The sequence below is a fragment of the Typopeltis vanoorti genome, chromosome 5, assembly GCF_054136105.1.
Source record: "Typopeltis vanoorti isolate ZY-2024b chromosome 5, IOZ_Tvanoo_1.0, whole genome shotgun sequence".
NCBI lineage: Eukaryota > Metazoa > Arthropoda > Arachnida > Uropygi > Thelyphonidae > Typopeltis > Typopeltis vanoorti.
Window position 1 is genome coordinate 53,128,431 of NC_143553.1, and position 19,531 is coordinate 53,147,961.

The 19,531-nt window shown below is 35.4% G+C and overlaps 1 protein-coding gene across 1 annotated transcript in view; it reads right to left on the minus strand.

Annotated features, from left to right (window-relative positions):
* LOC150106414 (DALR anticodon-binding domain-containing protein 3-like) overlaps positions 1-19,531 on the minus strand; it is a 285,462-nt gene that overhangs the window by 22,973 nt on the left and 242,958 nt on the right. The window contains exon 15 of the mRNA XM_090392991.1: positions 9,123-9,249. Within this exon, the coding sequence (XP_090249117.1) occupies positions 9,123-9,249 (127 nt within the window). The remainder of the gene's footprint in view (positions 1-9,122; positions 9,250-19,531) is intronic.

Below are 19,531 nucleotides of genomic sequence, written 5' to 3' on the forward strand. Positions count from 1 at the left end.
GAAATGAACTAGATATGTACAGTTTAAGGTTTGGAATACGGAAATTTGAACATATTAAGGAACCCACAATTTTTTGCAATTTTGACATTTTTATTTTCGCATTGCAAAGTTATAACTGAAAAACATTATTTAAAAAAAAAGTATTTGTGTTCTGTGTCTTAATCCATGTAATTTGATACTTAATGCAAATAATTCAATCCCTGTATGATAACTGTCATTCATTACCACTCATACAGGAAGTGAATCATCAATTGGAAGAAGATCATAACAGATACTGCCATGTCTAGATTGTATGCCTTAGAGAAGAAAAGCTTCCCTCTTCAACTTCTTAATTTTTTTCACTCCCATCTAAACTGATATGGTGCAGTTGAATCATCAGTAGGACGAAATGAACAACAGACGATGCCAAGTCTAGACTGCATGCTTGATGGAAGAATCCATTTATGTAAATAGATCTTGTGGCCTCACGCTGTCCTGTTGGAGAAACACCTGCTTTGGTTATGAAACTAGGTAGCACTTGCTCTAGTTTCTGAAACAGAGATCAGCATTAGTGCTGCATTCCTCTAGAATCTTCTGAAAGTAGATTACGTTATAATATGTTGAAAACTTGCTACAGTTATACTGAATTCAAAACCCAGAAAAAAATATGGTTATATGCTGTTTGGCTATTGCATATGAGAAATGACTCCTGCTATAATTAAAGCAATATACACTTTCCTTTATAAAATACTATAAGAATAATTATGGCTCTTACCACTGAGTTAGTTCCTAATATGAGATATTACTAACAATCAAAACAAGTCTGCAAATGACATCATCATCATCATCATCAAATTCCTGCCATGTACCCTCAAGGGGTGTACAGGATATGATAGTACTACATGAAAAAAATTACATCATTATTAATTTAATATCTACAATTTTCCTCCAAATCAGTCTGTTACTTGTCAACACTCCAATATTATCAGCTCTTATATTTCTGTTGTCTAAAGCACTTTGTACCGTATCAATCCACCTATATCTTGGTCTTCCTCTCGGTCGTTTTCCTGCCAACCTGGCAGAGAACACTTGTTTTGCTAATCTTTCCTCGCCCATTCTGTTTAAGTGACCATACCACCTGAGATTAGCTCTGCTAACGCATTCCTGGATGCTGACAATGTCAAGTTCTTTCCTAATATCCTCGTTTCTAATATGATACTGCCATTGATGCCACCTGTTCATGCCTATAATCTTTCTCAGGACTCTCATATCTGAAGTCTCTAGTCTTTGGTCAAGTGTTTTACTTCTGACCCAGCTCTCAGATCCATAAGTTAAAACTGGTTTGAACACTGTCTTGTATACAGCTAATTTAGTGTTGCGACTAATTTCTCTCTTATTCCATATGAATTTATTCAATTGACTTCCCACCATACCAGCTTTGCTGATTCTGTTGTCTATTTCTATATTTAATTTACCATCTTCAGTAAAAATCGTGCCTAAATAGCTGAAATGTTTTACTTGTTCCACAGGTTCTCCATTCACAACACAGTTGACATTTTCAATGATTCTGCCTATTTTCATTGTCTTTGTCTTTTTATTGCTGACCTTCATACCATATCTATTACAAGAGCTATTCAATTTAGTCAGAGAATCTTGCAGACTTGTAGCAGATTTATTTAGAAGTATAACATCATCCGCATAGAGCAAAGAGCTGACATTAACATCTCCAATTTCGATATCATGTTTAATGCCACTTTCCTTCATAATGCGATCCATATAGATAATGAATAACAGAGGGGATAATGTATAATCCTTGTCTCACACCAGATTTAACATTAAACCATCTTCCTGTACTTCCTTCAATTCTAACTGCTGACTTACAGCTCAAATAAAGACTAAGTATTGCTTGATATAATGTCCCATTGACACCATATAACTGCAGCGTATTGAATAGCTTCTCTCTTGGCACCTTGTCATATGCCTTTTCCAGATCGACAAAACTTAAATACAGATCTTTGTTATATTCCCATGCTTTCTCGACTATTTGTCGTAAAGTGAAGATCTGATCCTGACAGCCTCTATTTGGCCTGAATCCAGCTTGTTCTTCACCAAGCTTTTCTTCCACAATTCTTCTCAACCGTTTCTCAAGTATACTTGCATAGATCTTGCCAGGAACACTCAGTAGGGAAATACCTCTGTAATTCTCACATGCAGTTTTATTTCCCTTTTTATATATGGGTACTATGAGAGCTCTACTCCAATCATCGGGAATTCATCCCTCTGTCCAGGCTTTCTGAACTATGCAGTGCAGCCACTGTAAGACTCTTATACCACCATACTTCAGCATTTCTGGTCGAATATCATCTACTCCTGCTGCCTTTCCACATTTCAAGCGTTTGATGGCTTTTTCTACTTCAAGTATGGATATGTATTCCTGACTGCATGCCTGGTCAGTGTTTTTTACCACTGTGCTGTCATCACTGCTTGTTTCATTTAGCAGTTTTTCAAAGTAATTACTCCATACTTCAAGGATATCTTTTTCTCCCGTTTTCATGTCACCTTTATCATCTCTAATTCCTTTTATAGCACTCTTTCCTCCATTCTTAAGCTTCTTCAACAACCTCCAGAATATTTTGCCACCTTCTTGATATTTATTTTCTATATTCTTGCCAAAGTCCTCCCATGACTTTTGTTTAGCTAGTTTTATACAGTGTTTAGCATTCTTGCATTTGTCTCTATATTCTCTAAGAGCACAAGCTGACTTATTTGACAGGAACTTTTGGTATGCTTTCTTCTTTTCCTTCACTGCCTCTTTAACCTCCTGTGTCCACCAGGGAGTTCTGATTTTTTTATCCCTATAAACAACCTCACCACATGCCTCTCTGGCAGAATCAATCAATGTTTTCTTCAGAGTTTGCCAATGAATCTCCAAGGTTTGATTCCTGTTCTCAAACTCTTTCATTTTTCCTTCAATAATCTTTGCGTATTTTAGTCTACAGCTCACATCTGAGAGCTGCTCAACTTTTATTCGCTTTAAAACTTTCTTACATGTTATTCTTTTCAATATGAAATTCAATTTTATCCTGCTCAAGACTAAATAGTGATCACTTCCAATTTCAAATCCTCTGTACACTCTGGTGTCCTGCACCAGGGAGAAAACATCACTATCAACAATAACATAGTCAATGAGACTTTTCTTATTCCTAGCCTCTTCTCTCCATGTGAAGTTGTGCACATTTTTATGTTGGAACATGGTGTTAGTAATAACCAGTCCATGTCCTGAGCAGAAATCCAACAGATATTTGCCATTATTATTAGCTTTGCTCTTTTCTCCAAATTTTCCCAAAATATTTTTGTATGTCTCACAATGATTTCCTACTCTGCTATTTAGATCCCCAAGAAGGACCAACTTTTCATTTTTCATTGTGTCAGTTGCTTTTCTAAAGCATCAAAAAATTCCTCCACTTCTACCTTAGTAGAACCTTCTGTGGGACCATAGGCACAAATAAGTCTCATTGTCCAGTTCCCTATTCTCATATTTGCCCACATTACTCTACTTGAGACTGACTGCCATTCAAGAAGATTAGCCTCGTATTTTGTGTTGAATACTATGGCTACTCCTTCTTTTCCTTGATTGTCATTGCCTGAATATAACATTTTGTATTTATTGCTCAGAAAGATCTCACCAGTTTTGGTCTTTTTTGTTTCAGTCACCCCTATTATGTTGATCTGGTACTTATCTAATTCCTCAGCTAGCTCCATTTCTTTGCCATTCAGGCTTCTTACGTTGATAGTACAGATCTTTAACTCTGGTGATGTTGAGTTGGGGTTTGTTTTCAGATTTGTTCCAGTAGCTGACTTTTCGCTGTTCGCCCTGGTTCCCTGGCGAAAACAATGGGGGCCTTGTTTAACCGGGCGACGCCCCAGCCGGCATGAAATTTTGTCATGTTGACTCTGATCATAATTCAAAAAAAAATTCCAGGAATACACTTATATGTGACGTCTATTGAAATCAGCTGCCATTATTATACAAACGGGCAGTTGCAAGGATATTTCATTTTACTAAAATTCGGTGGGCTATTTTTTTCATTGTTTTCTTATGCCAGCATGCATTCAAAGGAACACTGGATATATGTGTATATCTTCAAATCTCATAAAAATGACATTACAACATAGCAATGCTTATCTTCTTAAGAAGATCTCTATGAATGTACTAGCTTTTCCCAGTGATTTTAATGAATAAAAATATTATGACATAAATAATTCATATTCCAACAGATACTTTGGGGACATGGAGTACTGCATGCTCTTGTTTTGCTAATTGAAAGTTTACTTGAAACATAACTGAGATAAGACATTGTTGACAAGTATTGAGTCATAAACCAAACAACCATAAAAGAATAAATTACAAAGGAATTAAAATCAAGCATTTAAAAAAAAAAAAAAATACATGGCAAATTTTAAAACCAGAATGGGATAAATGATGTGGTGACATAATGAAACCTCCAAGAAAGAGGAGCCACATGAAAAATTTTCAGCAATATAGTATCATAAAAATATAATTAATTTTCAGCATAATTCACCTAAATTTATTAAAAAATAAAATGTGGTGTATCTGAACCAAGTTCATCTGAAATACCACAGATCATTATAGAGATAGAATAACATAGCACAACATACAATTTAACAAAGCACTATGAGTTAATTAAAAAAAAAAAGGTAAGGCTGACAGATTAAAAAGAATCATTTTCCATAAGGGCAATAGATGTAAATTATCAGACATCTTCAAGCTAAAATGATGTATTAATGTTTTACAGCTTTCTTTATAAAGCCTTTTCATGAGGAATCTACATTTGTGCAGAATTTCAGTGTTCTTCCAGAGCCGTCACCCCCCCCCCCATGTTTGGGAGTGATGGCATGTTCTGCAAGGCTAGATTATTCACATTAGTATTTGATGCACATTTTCTGTTCTTCATGATGAACAGAGGCAGTTCTTACAGACTATCCAAAATTTGATAGAAGAAAACTGGTACATGCATGGAAAGCTTATCTTTAGATGAAAAAAGAAAAGTGGCAATTTTCTGGACAGAACAAAATGCCTACATGAACATTAACTCAATCCTTGAGAATTTCAGCAATATGTTCTGATATACTTGTGATGTAAGGAAGTGAAATATAAGTAATTTCAAGAAGCAAGAGACTGATAACTGTTGAATGCTTTGATGACAATGGTCTCACTGAAGCCATTAGGTGAAACAGTTGACTTCGGGTACTGTAACTCTCAATGCACCAAGTCATTCATAAACATGAAGTATGGGCCTGATGTATCAAGAGTTAACTAGCACCAATTTTTTGATAAGGGTGATGGTACAACTGTGCATGGATGTAATGCCCTGTATGAGATTTCTTATAAAATACAGGGAAGTGACAACTACCATTTTGTTGATGAAGACTCAGCAAATTAAAAAAAAAAAAAAAAATTTTTTTTTACATCAAATGCCAACTCTGTTTTTGGATAGGCATAAAATTTTCTATATCAGAGGAAGAGCCATTCCAAACAGCGATGATATTATCAACATACCCATACTATAATGGATGTAACAGAAATATTATCCTGGAAACATCGTTCATATCATTCCATAAAATACCTAGTCTAGCCATAAATACTGTTATAACTTGAACAATGCATAAACCTTTAATCTATCAGTAAATCATTTACAGCTTTCAGTACATACAATCCACATGTTTAACGTGCATATAGCAGCACTCAATACTCAAAATGTCTCCCTTTTGCCTTCACACAGCTTGAAGTCTGCGAAGCCACATATCGATGGTGGCAGACACGACATTCATCGGAGAGACTATCACTGTTTGCTCTAAATGCATCTTCAGGCTCCTACTCTCTCAAGTTCCAACCACAATCTGAAGTCCAACGGATTCGGATCAGTACTTCCAGGTGACCAATCTGATGGTGATATGTGGTTGGGCACATTAGCCTCCAACCACTGTCATGTGGCCCTCACCCTGTGTGCAGGAGCTGAGTGTCTTGTTGCAAGTTCCACTACCTCCATGAAACAAGGTGTTGTTCAGGGGCCATACCACAGATTCCAGCATGGTGTCTTGATATGCTTTGGTGGAGGTATTGACCCCTTTCTTGCAGAAATGCAACTTGAATACTCCTGATACAGTATTCTCCCCCCCCCCCCCCCCACACACACACAAATCAAACCATCACTGGTGTAGGGTGATGACCTCTGAATCCTGGGTGCTATGGCACATGCTGTGTAACCATCTGGGACATATACCCGATCATTTTGGCAGTTAAATGATTCTTCAATGGTGAAAATCTTCTCATCTGTGAAGAAGATATCTCTGTTCTGTTGTTTGCATACTGCTGGAAAAGTGCCTTTGATTTTATCACCCTCTGCTGCATAAATTGTGGTATTAGGAAAAGTCAGGTAGAACAACGATAGGCTCTCACTCCTAGGTCATCAGTTAGTACATGCAACAACAGTCTCTGAAAGCATCCATTTCACAGGATTATGGTGGAGGTGTGCCTTTACAGCTCTCAAGCTATTGCATCCTAATGCAGTGTGGTCGATCTGTTCTTTGGCAGTTAGTCTTCTGGTTAATAGTCTGATATGCAAACGTTCTACTGATCCCAAGTGTTTTTAGCATGTTGAAAATAACAGGTGGATGCATTCCAACCTAGTGAAGTGCTATTACAGTTACACAGTTCTCATAATCTCCCCACTGCATGTTAACCAGTACAGCTAGACAACTCTGTCTCTACTGATAAACATGCGAATGTTGGCTGTGCACGAAGTAATTAATGGAACCAGGCTTATGTAATTCTGTGGGCAGCACAGGAGTGTGCAGAGGTTGTAACAGTATTTATGGCAAGACTGTGTAGTAAGCAAGAGCTGGTTAGAAAGGGGGGGGGGGCTTTCCATTATGTAACTTCAGTTCATTGGTGCGATTTTTCTGGAACCAGAAAAACCAGGATGAATTACAAAATATGCACTCCTAAAAATATTTAATAATAATTTGGAAATTAATTCCATTAAGGAAACTGTAACATTGTTTTGACTATGGAGTTATTTAACATTTATAATTTCCTATGAATCTTCCAAATGGAATTTTAATATTCAGTTTTGCTAACACCTAAATAATTAAGTACAGCTGGCTCTCACTATTATAAACTTGTAGAGAACACAAGAACAGTTTGTTATATCAAATCTGTTGCTTTGGTGAATTTCTTTGAGCTTAGCATTATACATATGGGGGACTTTTCAGTCATTTGTTACATCTGAGTTGACTGTAGTTAACATTTCTGGCTGGCTGCTTACTCAAGAAGAAACTGGTATTATCATGACTATGCTGCTCTTCCATGAAAAATACCACTTATGGACTTTTTTTTTTTCATTTGACAGACAGAGGCTTACATGTTGTGCCATTTGGGACCTCTAACAAATTTATTTTGAAGCTACTAATGTTCTTGTTAAAGAAAATATCCTCACCCTTCTTTCGAACTTTACATTTCCAGAATTGAAGGACTATAAATTCATATAAATTTATTCAATTCTCTCTACCATACTTAATTTGCCATCCTCACTTATAATTATGCCCTAATAGCTTAAATGTTTTTTACTTATTCTATAAGTTCCCCATAAATATTAGACTTATTCTGAATACATTGTATTAGAATTATATCTGATATAGAATTTTTTGATTCTGGCAATATCAAATATAATGTCAGTTTCATAATGTGATCCACATGGATGATAAATAAGAATAGAGACAGTTCGCTCTTGTCTCAAACCTGATTTTACATCAAGCCACCTTCCTTTACTTCCTTCATTTCTAACTGCTGACTTACATATCAGATATAAACAATATATTGCTCCATATAATGCCCTATTTACCCTTTTCATATATACAAAACTCAAACACAAATCCTTGTTATATTCCCATGATTTTTCAACTACTCAATATAAAGTGAAAATCTGATCTTCACATCTCTATTTAATGTGAACAGTCATTTCCTTGCCAAAAATTTTTATAGCCTCTTCCGTAGTATGCTTGTGGACAAATTTCTCCGTAATTCTAACATTCACTTTTATTTTCATTTTATAGCTGGATACTATGAAAACCTTCTTTGAACCATAGGTATAAATAAGTCATTGTCCACTTCTCTATTTTGAAATTTGCCCCCACATAACTCACTTTTCTGTCATGTTGTACCATCATTTTATATTTTGGTTTAAGCCAATACGAATACAATTCCTACCCCTTGAGGGTACAGGATAGGAATTAGATGCCGATGATAACTCATTTTTTTAGGTGGGAGATGAATTTCGTTGCCTGGTGCGTGACCACCTCCCCACATATTGGAGGCGTGAAGTGGCTTGAAAAATTTCATGTTTGGTCTCTAGAGCAGAGTTTCTGGACTATGTAAAAATAAAATAAAAATTATAAAAAAATATATAAAATTGATAAAAATGGCAAAAAAACCCTTAGCCCATCCACAGTACAAAATGTACTATAGGTTTATAATAACCTTTTGTGGGCTAAAGGTGAATTAGCTAGTCTCATATGGAGGTAGAGGGTTTTTTCCACCAGGAAACTCGGGTTTTTCATTCCTCAGAATAGGCAAACCGCCCTGTGAACACACGGATCTACAGTCATAAAATACAAACTTAATCCCTCACTAGGAGGGCTCAAACAGTCCTAAGGGACAGTCAAGGAATGGGGAGGAAACCCCCACATGAATAAATAAAGTTTAATTCTCAGTTTTTTGTGAAAAAGTTGAACGTGGGTTACTTTAGGCTGCCATCCGAAGTTAATACTATAATCATATTTAATAAAAATGTTGATTACCCATGATATAATTGCAAATTAACAAGGAGACAAATACACATATCTGTTTACAGTAGAGTGAAGTGACACCTGTGAACAGATGTGTATATATAATATATATATATATATATATATATATATATATATAAAATAATTAGAATAATAAATTAATCATTTATCAGAAGATCATAGAAAGTACTGAGAATCAAACAGCTCACATGACCTAAATCTATGAAGGAAAAAGAATTCACATTTTGTAAATTTGATATTTTTTAAGCACATACCTGTGTCAATTTTACTTTGGTGATTACAAAACAGCATGGCTAAACGTGCAGAATTGTACTGAACAAAAAGACCTCCTTTCAGATCTGCTGGTTTATTTTCTTTATAGTTAATAAGATGAAGCTTAACCTACAAAAATCAAATGAAACAAATAATTCTTTTTTTTTTTTTCAAAATAATTTTATGACTACAAGACTATTTATGATAAGCATATCTTAATAGACATTAAGATATGCTAAAAGTTAATTAGATACAAACTAGTTTCACAACAAAAGGACCAGGTACTTCTTTAGAAGTAAAAATTACAAATTAAAACATATCTCAGATAAACTGTTAGAATATCAACAATGAGAACAAAGCAGAAGTAATGCACAGCAGCAACAGCATTTATAAATCTCTAGCTTCTTTTGAAGTCATATGAGTGAATAACAATAGTGGATTCCTCAATATGACATGAGAAATTGTCTTTCCAGATAAAGCATGTCTGGAAGACATGTTTTATCTGGAAAGTTATTATTATCACTTAACATAACTGACTTCAACCATTAACAATAATCTGAAAATGTACCCAGGAAAACAGAGTATGCCTCATTTTCACTGTTGCCAATCTAACAGTTCATCTGAGATATGCTTTAATTTATAATCCATGATCATAATTTTAATCTTGAAGAACTAGCCTTTTCGTTCCAAAACCAGTTAGTTGATTAACTTTAGATATATCTTAACAACTATGAAAACCCAATATTATTTCCATAATATTTTACTAAAAGAAATAAAGAGTTATTACATTATCCACAGTAATATACTAATTAACCAGCAAGCATTTTTGGTATATTAATTCATCCTAAAACTGTCTTTAAATTTTTCAGTATTCATATTAAAATTTACTAGAAATTTACTGTTTTTTCTGTGATGTGAATGACATAATTGAAATATATAGTATATGTGTTACTGACTAACATATCCATACATCCCATGTGATGTATATCATCATCAAATTCTGATATGAATCCTCAAGGGCTTTAGGATACTGTGATAGTACTACATAAAAAGGTAACATTATTACTAACTTTCTATTAACAATTTCCCCTGAATTAGTCTATTATCAGTTAGGAGGATTTCGATATTGTCAGATCTTATATTTTGGTCTTCTAGGACAGCGCTTCCCAAACTGTGGGCCGCGGCCCCCTTAGGTTTTGTTGAGGGGGGGCCATGAAATAATGAAAACAAATTTAAAATGTTTTAAGATTAAGTAGATTTTTTCATTTTAAAAGAAACGTATTTAACTTTTATTATTTATTATTTCTTTTTTGTTATTTTATATTTTAAAGGAAAAATTCACACATTGGTGTTGGTTCACAAACTTTGCTTCCTGCATATTTCGGCGCTTAATGAATATTAGTAAATATTGCTTATTCATATGTTTCATTTCAAAGCAGTGGTTAATTGTGTTTACTTTGAATGCTCTCCAGGGAAGCTCCAAATCTTCCTATCCCTTTCATCACCCGTTCGTAATCAGGGACTGTTGATATTGACTTTGTACATATATACATATCAAAACTCGTTTTATATTATCACTGTCATCCGAGCTAGTTTTCTGTTACCAATAAAAGTTTCGCATATACTTCACACATGAAAAAAAGCTAAAACAAGTTCATATGGGGAGATAGTAACTCGCTTGCAGTGGTAAACAACACCCCTCCCTAACAGCCACTATACTGCAGAGGCAATAAAAACAAGTACTTTTATTATGCCAGTGAATAAGGCATGAGGAGTCTGTGTAATATATTTCTCAACAAATATTGCAATTAGAGACAAGTGGGATAAAAACACACTAATTAATGAATCACATGTCCCCTCATACAGAAACTATGCTGTATAGACTGAAACAAAACCACGTTGCATTGGCAAACACAGTATCTAACTAAAAACTATTGTTATTAATTAGATATGTGTGTGAGTTCGATTTCCCAAGGCAACAATAAAATTCAACGGAACGTGTTAAAATTCGTAAAAGTGTTAAAACTAAGTAATATATATATATATATGTAGAAAGTATTTTACCTTGGGTATAATAAATGTTAAGAATACCAAGCAATTTTTAAACCTGGTTTTACTCCATTTCCCAAGTAAGCAAACAGACAAATAAGTCAAGTTTGCACCTGCAAGTGATGCAAGTCTACCTTTACCACGAGTTGCCCTGGTCTTGCACTACCTGTAGGATCAGCTAGACTTGCATCACTTGCAGGCGCAAACTTGACTTATTTGTCTGTTTGCTTACTTGGGAAATGGAGTAAAACCAGGTTTAAAAATTGCTTGGTATTCTTAACATATATATATATATATATATATATATAATGAATGTTATGGCAGTTTCACATATGGAATTCGGTTGAAGAGAGTTAGCATTTCAACTCAATTGTCAGCTATGCTTTTATCTTTTGGTTGCTCGATCTTTTGTTAATACCACACCAATCATATGCACGTTTTAATAACCTGCCTTTGCTGTCTGTTTCGCATCAGGCTTAATTACTGTAAAGGGAGAAAAGTCACAAAAGAGAAAAATGTTCCTGGTCTGGGGATTCCCTTATTCAGCTAATATTCACTAATTCCATGTTATCAGTCTGTGGTGTGCCAGTATCGGTAAGTGGTGATATTATTTGATCTATTCTATGTTAAAAAATTTAACCGTGAGATGGATAAGTGGCTGATAAAAAAATATAAAAAAATTTCGCGAACAATCAGAAGAAGCAGAAACAGACTCAAAAAAAGTACAGTATTTCATATTTTACCAGAACAGCCCGCATCGTCTTCAGAACCAAACGGTAAGAGGCAAAAATGTAATACATGCATTTGATTTTTGCATTCGCCTGTGTATGTTTTGTATTGAATATAAATACAATAAATATAATAATAATATATCTCTCTATTACGATTTTGTTTCGAGGGGGGCTGTGAACTGTTTTAATTTTTGCAAAGGGGGCCCTGACATCCAGAAGTTTGGGAAGCACTGTTCTAGGACACTTTGGACTGCATTGATCAATCTAGATCTTTGTTTTTCTCGGAGTCTTTTTCCTGTTGTCCTGGAATCAAACACATCATCATCATCATCAAATTCCTGCTATGTACCCTCAAGGGTTGTACAGTACAGGATATGATAGTACTACACGAAAAAAATTACATCATTACTAACTTCCTATCTACAATTTTCCTCCAAATCAGTCTGTTACTTGTCAAGACTCCAACATTATCAGATCTTATATTTCTATCGTCTAAGGCACTTTGTACTGTGTCAATCCACCTATATCTTGGTCTTCCTCTGGGTCGTTTTGCTGCCAACCTGGCTAGAACACTTGTTTTGCTAATCTTTCTTCACCCATTCTGTTTAAGTGACCATACCACCTGAGATTAGCTCTGCTAACGCATTCCTGGATGCTGACAATGTCAAGTTCTTTCCTAATATCCTCGTTTTTAATATGATATTGCCATTGATGCCATCTGTTCATGATTGTAATCTTTCTCAGGACTCTCATATCTGCAGTCTCTAGTCTTTGGTCAAGTGTTTTACTTCTGACCCACCTCTCAGATGCATAAGTTAAAACTGGTTTGAACACTGTCTTGTATACAGCTAATTTAGTGTTCTGACTAATTTCTCTCTTATTCCATATGAATTTATTCAATTGACTTCCCACTATACTAGCTTTGCTGATTCTGTTGTCTATTTCTATATTTAATTTACCATCTTCACTAAAAATCGTGCCTAAGTAGCTGAAATGTTTTACTTGTTCCACAGGTTCTCCATTCACAACACAGTTGACATTTTCAATGATTCTGCCTATTTTCATTGTCTTTGTCTTTTTATTGCTGACCTTCATACCATATCTATTACAACAGTTATTCAATTTAGTAAGAGAATCTTGCAGACTTGTAGCGGATTTATTTAGAAGTATAACATCATCCGCATAAAGCAAAGAACTGACATTAACATCTCCAATTTTGATATCATGTTTAATACCACTTTCCTTCATAATGTGATCCATATAGATAATGAATAACAGAGGGAATAATGTACATCCTTGTCTGACACCAGATTTAACATTAAACCATCTTCCTGTACTTCCTTCAATTCTAACTGCTGACTTACAACTCAAATAAAGACTAAGTATTGCTTGATATTATGCCCCATTGATACCATATAACTGCAGCGTATTGAATAGCTTCTCTCTTGGCACCTTGTCATATGCCTTTTCCAAATCGACAAAACTTAAATACAGATCTTTGTTATATTCCCATGCTTTCTCGACTATTTGTCGTAAAGTGAAGATCTGATCCTGACAGCTTCTATTTGGCCTGAATCCAGCTTGTTCTTCACCAAGTTTTCTTCCACAATTCTTCTCAATCGTTTCTCAAGTATAATTGCATAGATCTTGCCAGGAACACTTAGTAGGAAATACCTCTGTAATTGTCACATTCAGTTTTATTTCCCTTTTTAGATGTCGGTACTATTAGAGCTCTTCTCCAATCATCGGGAATTTGTTCCTCTGTCCAGCTTTCTGAACTATGCAGTGCAGCCACTGTAAGACTTTTATACCACCATACTTCAGCATTTCTGGTTGAATATCATCTACTCCTGCTGCCTTTCCACATTTCAAGCCTTTGATGGCTTTTTCTACTTCAAGTATGGATATGTATTCCTGACTGCATGCTTGGTCAGTGTTTTTTACCACTGTGCTGTCATCACTACTTGTTTCATTTAGCAGTTTTTCAAAGTAATTACTCCATACTTCTGTTTTCATGTCACCTTTACCATCTGTAACTCCTTTTACAGCACTCTTTCCTCCATTCCTGAGCTTCTTCAACAACCTCCAGAATATTTTTCCACCTTCTTGATATTTATTTTCTATATTCTTGCCAAAGTCCTCCCATGACTTTTGTTTAGCTAGTTTTACACAGTGTTTAGCATTCTTGCATTTGTCTCTGTATTCTCTAAGAGCACAAGCTGACTTATTTGTCAGGAACTTTTGATATGCTTTCTTCTTTTCCTTCACTGCCTCTTTAACTTCCTGTGTCCACCATGGAGTTCTAATTTTTCTATCCTTGCAGACAACTTCACCACATGCCTCTCTAGCTGAATCAATCAGGGTTTTCTTCAAGGCTTGTCACTAAATCTCCAAGGTTTCATTCCTGTTCTCAAACTCTTTCATTTTTTCTTCAATAATCTTTGTGTATTTTAGTCTACAGTTCATATCTGAGAGCTGCTCAACTTTTATTCGCTTTAAAACTTTCTGACATGTTATTCTTTTCAATAATACGAAATTCAATTTTATCCTGCTCAAGACTAAATAGTGATCACTTCCAATTTCAAATCCTCTGGTGTCCTGCACAAGGGAGAAATCATCACTATCAACAATAACATAGTCAATGAGACCTCTTCTCTCTATGTGAATTTGTGTACATTTTTATGTTGGAACATGGTGTTAGTAATAACCAGTCCATGTCCTGAGCAGAAATCCAACAGATATTTGCGATTATTATTAGCTTTGCTGTTTTCTCCAAATTTTCCAAAAATATTTTTGTATGTCTCACAATCAATCATCAAACACCAGTTTTGCTAACCTTTCACCCATTCTGTTTAAGAGACTGTGAAGTCTGCGATTAGTCTGTACTAATCACAGACATTAGTACTGTGATTGTACTAAGGATTTTTTTCTTTCTATTTTTATTCATTTTTATTTAAGTCATTTATTTATTTTTTTCCCAGTCTGGAAACCCTGTTCTAGAGACTAAAGGTGGAACTTTTTAGCTACTTCAAGCCTCCAATAAGCAGAGCAGTAGTATTGCACTAGGCAATGAAATTCATCTCCCATCTAAAGACAATCACAAACATCACAGTGGGATCTGCAGCCTGTTGATTGGAGAGCGGATGTGCTAACCACTCATAAACCACAAAAGTTTTGTGTCTTTTAAGTAGCACAATACCACGTAACTTATGCTAAAGATTATCCTCATCTTGATCACTAATGTACAAACTATACAGTAAACAAGAGTTTACTGCATATATATATATATATATATATACACACACACACAGTTAACATGCCAATAATCTGAGAAAAATCATAAAAAAAAAAAAAAAAGATGCAGTCGTGCCTGATTCTGAGAAAACACAATTTATAGACATGAAACACTAATGCCTAATGGTCTTAATTATCCTCAATAATTCTAAGCATCCTTATCTAATTTAATCTTATATATAAATGTACCCTGACATGCAGTTACATTTTGTTTCCTTAAGTACCCATATGAGTAGATTATTATTAGTAGTAGTAGTACTCCAAATCAAAAAATTAGAATAATCAAAGAAAATGTGTTGAATGATTTGCAATTCTAATTTATTGCACAGAACAGTAGCTCCCAATTGTGTGCTGCGGCATCCTTTGGCACTGCGAAATATTCCAATATTTTCACTGAAATTACACTAAGCCCAAGTGGTTTTAGAATCGAATCGATATGTTGATGCAATGACAGGAAGGACATTTAACTGACACTGTACAAACCACTAACTGTTTTGTTTTTAGTAATACATAGTAATTCTAGATGGTGCTTGATACCAGAATTTTAATAGAGTCTATTAAACTCTGGATTGTTCTAGTCACTGCAGTGCAGAAGGCAGTTGTTTCTCAGCCCACTATGCAAACAGATGTGTCGCTCAGTGCATCAATGTGAATATAGTGACTAGATTGTTCTAGTTATTTATTGAATTTTCTCAGTACTCTGTATTTGTATATAAATAGCTGTCTCTGTAGCCTTGATTTATTGAAGATTGAACCAACAATGGTGTTATGATCAAATAAACTTTTAAAAGTTGTTGTTCTTATCTTCCTAAAAATGGACAAGTTTTTATTGAACATTAATAAGCATTGTAAATGTTTATTAATGTTCAATAAAAACTGTGAAAATAAAGAGGACGCACCACAAACTAGTGGTAGGGGTGTGAAGAAGCCTAAATGTCGTAAACATGATGATAGTTATTTGTATTTTGGCTTTACATCTACAGATGTCAATGATGAAGAGAGACCACAGTGTGTACTGTGTATGAAAGTTCACCAGAGTGCATGCTTCCAAGTAAGCTAAAATGGCATTTAGAAACCAATCATCGAAACATGGTTGGTAAACCTTGCGACTATTTTACCAGAAAGTTAAAAGAATTAAAACAAGAAAAAGATACTTTTTCTCAGCAGGTGTCAATGCCGAGCAATGTTTTGCTAGCATCATACAAGGTTGCATATGGAGTTGTGAAATGTAAAAAGTCCCATATCATCGCAGAACAACTAATTCTATGGGCTGCTGCTGTAGATTTGGTGAACATTATGATCGGTGAATCTGCAGGAAAACTGCTTTCAAAAATGCCTTAGTCTAACAATACTACCAGTCGCAGAATCCAGCACATGGCAGAGGATATCAATGATCAATCAATTGAAAAAATAAAAGGGAAGGAATTTAATTTGCAGCTGGATAAGGTCATGGACAGTAATAAGGATGCATATTTGATATGTTATTACCATTTGTAGATGGTAATAACATTGTGGAAGACCTTCTCTTTTGTAAAAGTATCACTGCAAATATAAAGCCTCAAGACTTGTTTGAGATCCAGGACACGTTTATGGTTGAAAATAATTTGGAGTGGACAAAGTGCATTAGTGGCTGTACTCAGTGGTGTATTTAGGTATAGGCCATATAGGCCCGGGCCTAGAGCGGCATATTTTGAGGGGCGGTGGAAATTTCCAGGCTCTCATTTTTTTAATTATAACATGTTTCTCTACTCACAAGTAGAGAAATATTTTTCTTTTCCTCATTGTAAGTTTAATCTGCAAGCATATTGGCATGTAATCAGATTCTGCATAACTATACAGACAAAGCTACTGTATTGTTGTCTGTAACTTGACACAAAAGCACTAGGGATTAGTGAATTTGATCCCTTTCTTGTTGAGAACATTTCCTATCTTTCCTTTGCCACGCATGAGGAATTTATTAAAATAACGGGCGAGAAAGTAATCAAATTTATTGTGGAAGAACTTAAAATAGCGTAGTACTATTCCATAAGTGTTGACTCATGTTGATCAACATGAGATCTCATGCTCAACAACATGAGACTAGACTTGTCTCATGTTGATCAGCTGTCCTTCATTATATGATATGTGAAGGAACATGGAACTTCTGTGGAGCGTTTCATTCCTAACGTAAGTCACAAATCTGAAGAGTTACAAGAGGCGGTATTGACTTCACTAAACGAGCTTGGAATTGATGTAGCAAATTGCAGAGGGCAGGCATATGATAATGCTAGTAACATGTCAGGCAAGTACACAGGACTGCAAGCAAGAATTCTTGAAAAAATAAATCCATTGGCAGAATTCATACCGTGCGCTGGATATTCTCTGTCTCAAATTGGTACTTGTGCTGCCAAATCCTGTCCATACTCTTCTGCATTTTTTGATGTCCTTCAGAAACTGTACATATTTTTCACATCTTCAACGCATCGGTGGAGTGTTCTAAGAAAGCACTTGGAAACTTTTACAAAAGTAATCAAATGTCTTTCGCTTACTCGTTGGTCAGCTCATGATGATGCCTGTTGGAGTCTTTGTGAGGGATGGACGGAAATAATTTCCACTTTGTCCGAAATTGAAAATGACACCAACCAGAAGAAAGTTACATGATGGGATTCTATAGCAACTTCAGTCACTGGAGGTTGGGATCATGATCTGCCTATGGGCAGGTCATGAGGGGCGGCACTTTCTGGGGTGCAAATACCTAAATGCGCCATCAGCTGTAATGATGGTGGTTGTTCGATGTCTGGCCATTATCAGGCGTTTATTCAAAGAAAAGCTCTGGATTCACTGTGGACTCATTGCATCATTCACAGAGAAGCACTCACATCAAAGTATCTAAGTCTTCCACTGAATTTGGTCTTAGAATGTGTGGTGAATGCGGAAACCTTTATAAAAACTCGGCCAGTGAAAGCAAAGTTTTCAAAAAATTGTGTGACGATATGGGAGTCGAATACACGTATTTGTTGTACTACTATCCCTTGCAGTGTATTGTTCCATACATTTGAATTACAGCAGGAAATGTACACTTTTTTTGAAGAGGAAAAACACGAGTATGCCAAACACTTTGTAGAAACGGATTTTTTGGTAAAACTAGCACACTTGTGTGATATCTTTGAAAAGTTAAATCTCTTCCTGCAGGGAGGCAACATGCACATTTTGAAATTGGTCAAGAAGATTTCAGCTTTCACAAAAAAATTACAGCTATGGAGAAGAAAATAAATGAAGACAGTGGCAAAGATTGTTTCTGCTTGTTGCAGCAGTTTGTGATCTCCAATGAAGTTGATTTCTCTTGCAACATAAAATCTGTTTTTGAAGAGTACCTATCACAGCTTATCAACTGGTTTGAAAAATATTTTCAAGAAGATAATATCGACAAGTTCACATGGATTCAAGATCCATTCAGGGCCAAAGCTCCATCTGAATTTGCTTCTTTAGAAGAAGAAAATCTTACTGAGCTATCTTGCGACAAGACACTGAAGACAAAATTTGGCATCATGGAACTAACTTTTGGATATCAGTAAAAGATGAATATCCACTGCTAAGTAGTAAAGCTCAGTGAATCTTAATTCCATTTACTGATGTCATTTGTGCGAAGCTGATTTTCGGTAGTTACTGTGATAAAAAGCAAATATCATGCAAAAATCAACGTGGAACAGGAAATGAGGGTGGCTGTTCCGGTTTGATGCCAAGATTTGAAAAGATGTGCAGTGAACAACAGACTCACCCATCCTACTAACTACGATTTATTTAATGAGCCAATTGGAAAAATAGGGGAACATTGCACCCTTTGATTGGAAAGACCTGGGCTTGATCCTCATCTTCACGGGGGGGGATCCTTGTATGGGCTTTTTCAGTTGAAGGTGAATTAGCCAATCTCATACAGTGGTAGCAGGGTTTTTTCTTCCGGAAACTCAGGTTTTTCATCCCGTGTACAAACAAATTGGCCTTCAGAACACACGCAATTTACAGACAAAAAAAAATACTGTTATTGGTGATGATGAGCGATAGATGGTAGTAGTGTTGTAGTTGGAGAGTTAAGTACTAGTGGAGAGGATGAGAGGTATTTAGTGAGGTAGAGTAGCGTGCCATTCCACGATGAGTCCTTGGACTCCCTGGAGGTGTCACATAATAATAATAATAATTTGATTATTCAAATTATGTACTTATTTAATACTCTTTACATAAATTGTTTGTGAATTTGAAATATGTGTTTCATTTATTTTTTAACTTAATCAACCTAACCACGCCAACTGTGCACTGTAACTGTTAGGTAAGCCCATGTTGACTTTGGGCACTGTGGAAAA